General features: G+C 57.7%; 1 protein-coding gene across 1 annotated transcript; it reads left to right on the top strand.

The window, feature by feature from the left end:
* The first annotated feature begins 385 nt into the window (after positions 1-385).
* LOC146539308 (uncharacterized) lies at positions 386-2,764 on the top strand. Its single transcript, XM_085185979.1, has one exon. The coding sequence runs from the start codon at positions 386-388 to the stop codon at positions 2,762-2,764; it is 2,379 nt and encodes a 792-aa protein (XP_085042105.1).
* Positions 2,765-3,322: the final 558 nt, after the last annotated feature.

Genomic DNA, 3,322 nt, shown 5'->3' on the forward strand with positions numbered 1-3,322 from the left:
CTTGCGGCCAGTGGCGGTCGAGGAGGAGCACCGTGAGGTTTTAGTGGGTATGCGGACGGCCTACATCTGCCAAGTCCGCGAGTCCCACATAACCCGCTCGAGTCCCCACTCGGGCCGGTATCCGTAAAAGGATTTCCTCACGTTAAAAAAAAAAAAAAAAAAAAAAAAAAAAGGTTCCCCAAGGGAGTTGCTGGTCTCCTACTGGGCGCGTCCCCAGGTGGCGGATAGGGGAAACCACTCGCACTTGCGGGCGAGTGGACCGGGAATTTATTCCCGGCGCGGACCAAAACCAGCTAGGCATGGGCGTGTCTTTAGTCCATTGTTATGGACACGGCCTAGGGGAGCACACCCCGACAGAAAAGCCCACTGTGGAACAGTAACAAACATGTCGGACAAGCAGAATTACAATTCACTACCCCAGGAGGGTTCCGGTCTCTACGAGGCCGGGGAATCCCTCCGTGCTACGGCACGCAAGCCCCGCGAATCTGGGGGGGGCCAGTCTTTCCGATGTGTTGCTGGGGAGGGGCCCGAGATGGGCGGAGTAGAGGGAGTGCCTGAGAAGGGCGGAGAAGTGGGAGTGCCTGCGACAGGCGGAGTAGAGATGCCTGTGGAAGGTGGAGAGTTGCAGGAGACTGTGGAGGAGTTGCTAGAGGTGCCTCATAACAGCGGAGGTGTACTGAAGGAAGCGAGGGTCGTAGTTGAGAGGTTAGACCTGAGCGAAGGAGTGTCGATTGTGTCCGACGATGCGAGATCGAGACGTGAGTCCATCTCGTCTGCGGGAAGGTTCTGGGGGGTGCCTGGGTCGAAGGGCTCGGATACGGAGAGCCTCACCTCGGTCGGGTCGCAGTCAAAGACCGTAAGGGCGCTTTACCTGAAGGATAGAAGGAAGCGGCCCAGACGCAGGAGTGACGAATCCGGCTCTTCTGGAGAGGGAGTGTCGGACAGACCAGCGCCGAAAATTGTGGCTGGCAAGAGAGGGAAAGGAAGGCCCGCAACACCTGGACTATGTGTAGGGCAGGCCGAGGCCAGGAAGGCAAAATTGGAGGAACGCCGGCTTAGGGCAGAGGAAGAGGTGGCGCAAAGAACCCTAGCTGTGCAAAGCAACACAAACTTGGCTTTGTCCAATATGTCGTTGCTCTCGGATCTGGACTTGGAGGAGACGAAGCTAACCTCAGATCTTAAAGATCAGGTAGCGGAAAGTCTGGCAATCATTCAAAAGGTTGCCAGCAAATCTGGAAATCTGAAGGGCACATTCACGAAGGCCCTGAAGGAGGCAGCTAAATCTATAGCTGTAGCTGTGGACACGCTCGCTCAGCGAACGGTTACCGAGGAGGTTGCCACACTACGAGCGCATAACACCAAGCTGCAACAGGAGATGCGGGACATGCAAAGACAGGTCAGTCTTTTACGGGCTGACCTTGATCGCAGTCGCTTACAAGAGAGAAGTGAAGAGCAGCAGATCCACAAGAGACCTAACAAGCCGTCTCGTAATGAGAAGTCAGGAGACCCCGACGAGCTCGCAAGAAGCATTATGATCCAAGTCGGGACCATGGTCAGTGCTCGCTTGGAAGGCTTGGAAGATAGGCTACTGCCAGCCAAGCGCTTGCGTCCGCCGCTTGCGTCGGACCGAACGCCAGCAAATGTGGCCTCTACTTCGGCAACAAGCGCGACTGAGGCCAGAGTGACCACACTCATGCCCCCCGCTAACCCAGCCCCCACGAAAGGACAACAGCCTGCGAAAGGCAAGGGCAAGGGTAAGGGGAAGAGCAATAAGGCACAAGCGGCGAAAGCTCCCGAGCCGCGGCCTCTACCACCTGCTCCGGCAAACACGAACGAGGGGTGGAACGTCGTCGCCAAGAAAGGCAAAAAGAAGAAGGGGGTGGCTGCCAAACAGCCACCGAAACGGAAGAAAGCGCGACCAACATCTGCGCCAAAAGCACCCAGACTACGTCCACCGAGATCGTCTGTGGTTGCGCTAAAGCTGCAACCGGGTGCCAATAAAGAAGTCACCTACAAAGACGTCCTGACCCAGATCAAGGAGAAGGTGGTACTGGAGGATCTGGGTATCACGGACGTCAGGTTCAGAGTTGCCTCAACGGGAGCGAGGCTACTTGAACTGCCTGGTGCCGATACCGGAGAGAAGGCGGACGTTCTCGCGCAACATCTGCGGAGCGTCCTTAATGCTGGCGATGTGCAGGTCTCGAGGCCCACCAGGTGTGCTGAGCTGAGAGTATGTGGGCTCGATGACTCTGTGACATCGGAGGAGGTGGCGGCGGCGGTGAGTCGAGCAGGTGGCTGCGACACTGCTGCCATTAAGGTGGGGGAGATTCGCCAAGACCGGAATGGACTCGGCACTGCCTGGATCCGCTGTCCGGTGGCAGCGGCGAAGAAAGTGAGCGGCGGAAGGCTTTTGGTCGGCTTTGTGTCGGCACGCGTGCAATTACTGCAGCCTCGCGTGCTGTGCTGCTTCCGTTGCCACGAGATAGGGCATGTGGCGGCAAATTGCAGTAGTGCCAAGGACCGGAGTGCACACTGCTATAGATGCGGGAAACCAGGGCACAAGCAAAGTGTTTGCTCTGCGTCGGCGCACTGCCCTATTTGCGAGGACGCGAATAGGCCTGCGGATCACCTGGCAGGTGGAGCAGCGTGCGCCAAAATGTGCGCTCAATCAAAGAAGCGGAGAGGTGCGGCGAGGCGAACAAGCCGAAGCCGACCTGAAGCCCCGACGCAGGGCGAGGAGCTGCAGCACATGGAGCATCAATAATGGCGCTCCACGTACTCCAGGCGAACATCAACCACTGTGCCAGAGCCCAAGACTTATTGGTCCAAAGCCTGGTGCAGTGGTCGATTCAGGTGGCGGTCGTTGCGGAGCCCTATAGCATTCCTGCGCGTGACAACTGGGTCGCAGACAACACCGGAGTGGTAGCTCTGATCACCCAGACCGCTGCGGGCTCTCCGCCCTTTTCACGAGTAGAGAAGGGTGCGGGATGCATCGCGGCACATGTCGGCGATCTAGTTGTTATAGGCGTCTACTTTTCCCCCAATCGAACTCTGGCAGAGTTTGAGGAGTACCTGATCCGATTGGGGGAAATGGTGGAAAGACACCGTGCGGCGGAGGTCTTGGTCGCAGGAGACCTGAATGCTAAATCCAGCGTGTGGGGCTCCGCAAGGACGGACTTACGTGGTGTGACACTGGAGGAGTGGATTGTTGCCACCGGATTGTCAGTTCTCAACCGAGGGACTACAAACACGTGTGTGCGAAGGCAGGGCGGGTCCGTCGTAGACATAACGTTTGCGAGCCCTGCCCTAGCGCGCCGTGTTC

This window comes from Heliconius melpomene, chromosome 5, assembly GCF_056956725.1.
Source record: "Heliconius melpomene rosina isolate 202511_hmr_F chromosome 5, ASM5695672v1, whole genome shotgun sequence".
In the NCBI taxonomy this organism is placed as follows: domain Eukaryota; kingdom Metazoa; phylum Arthropoda; class Insecta; order Lepidoptera; family Nymphalidae; genus Heliconius; species Heliconius melpomene.

Bases quoted from the DNA above. Each gene is read 5' to 3' on its own strand.
- LOC146539308 (XM_085185979.1), top strand. From the start codon at position 386: ATGTCGGACAAGCAGAATTACAATTCACTACCCCAGGAGGGTTCCGGT.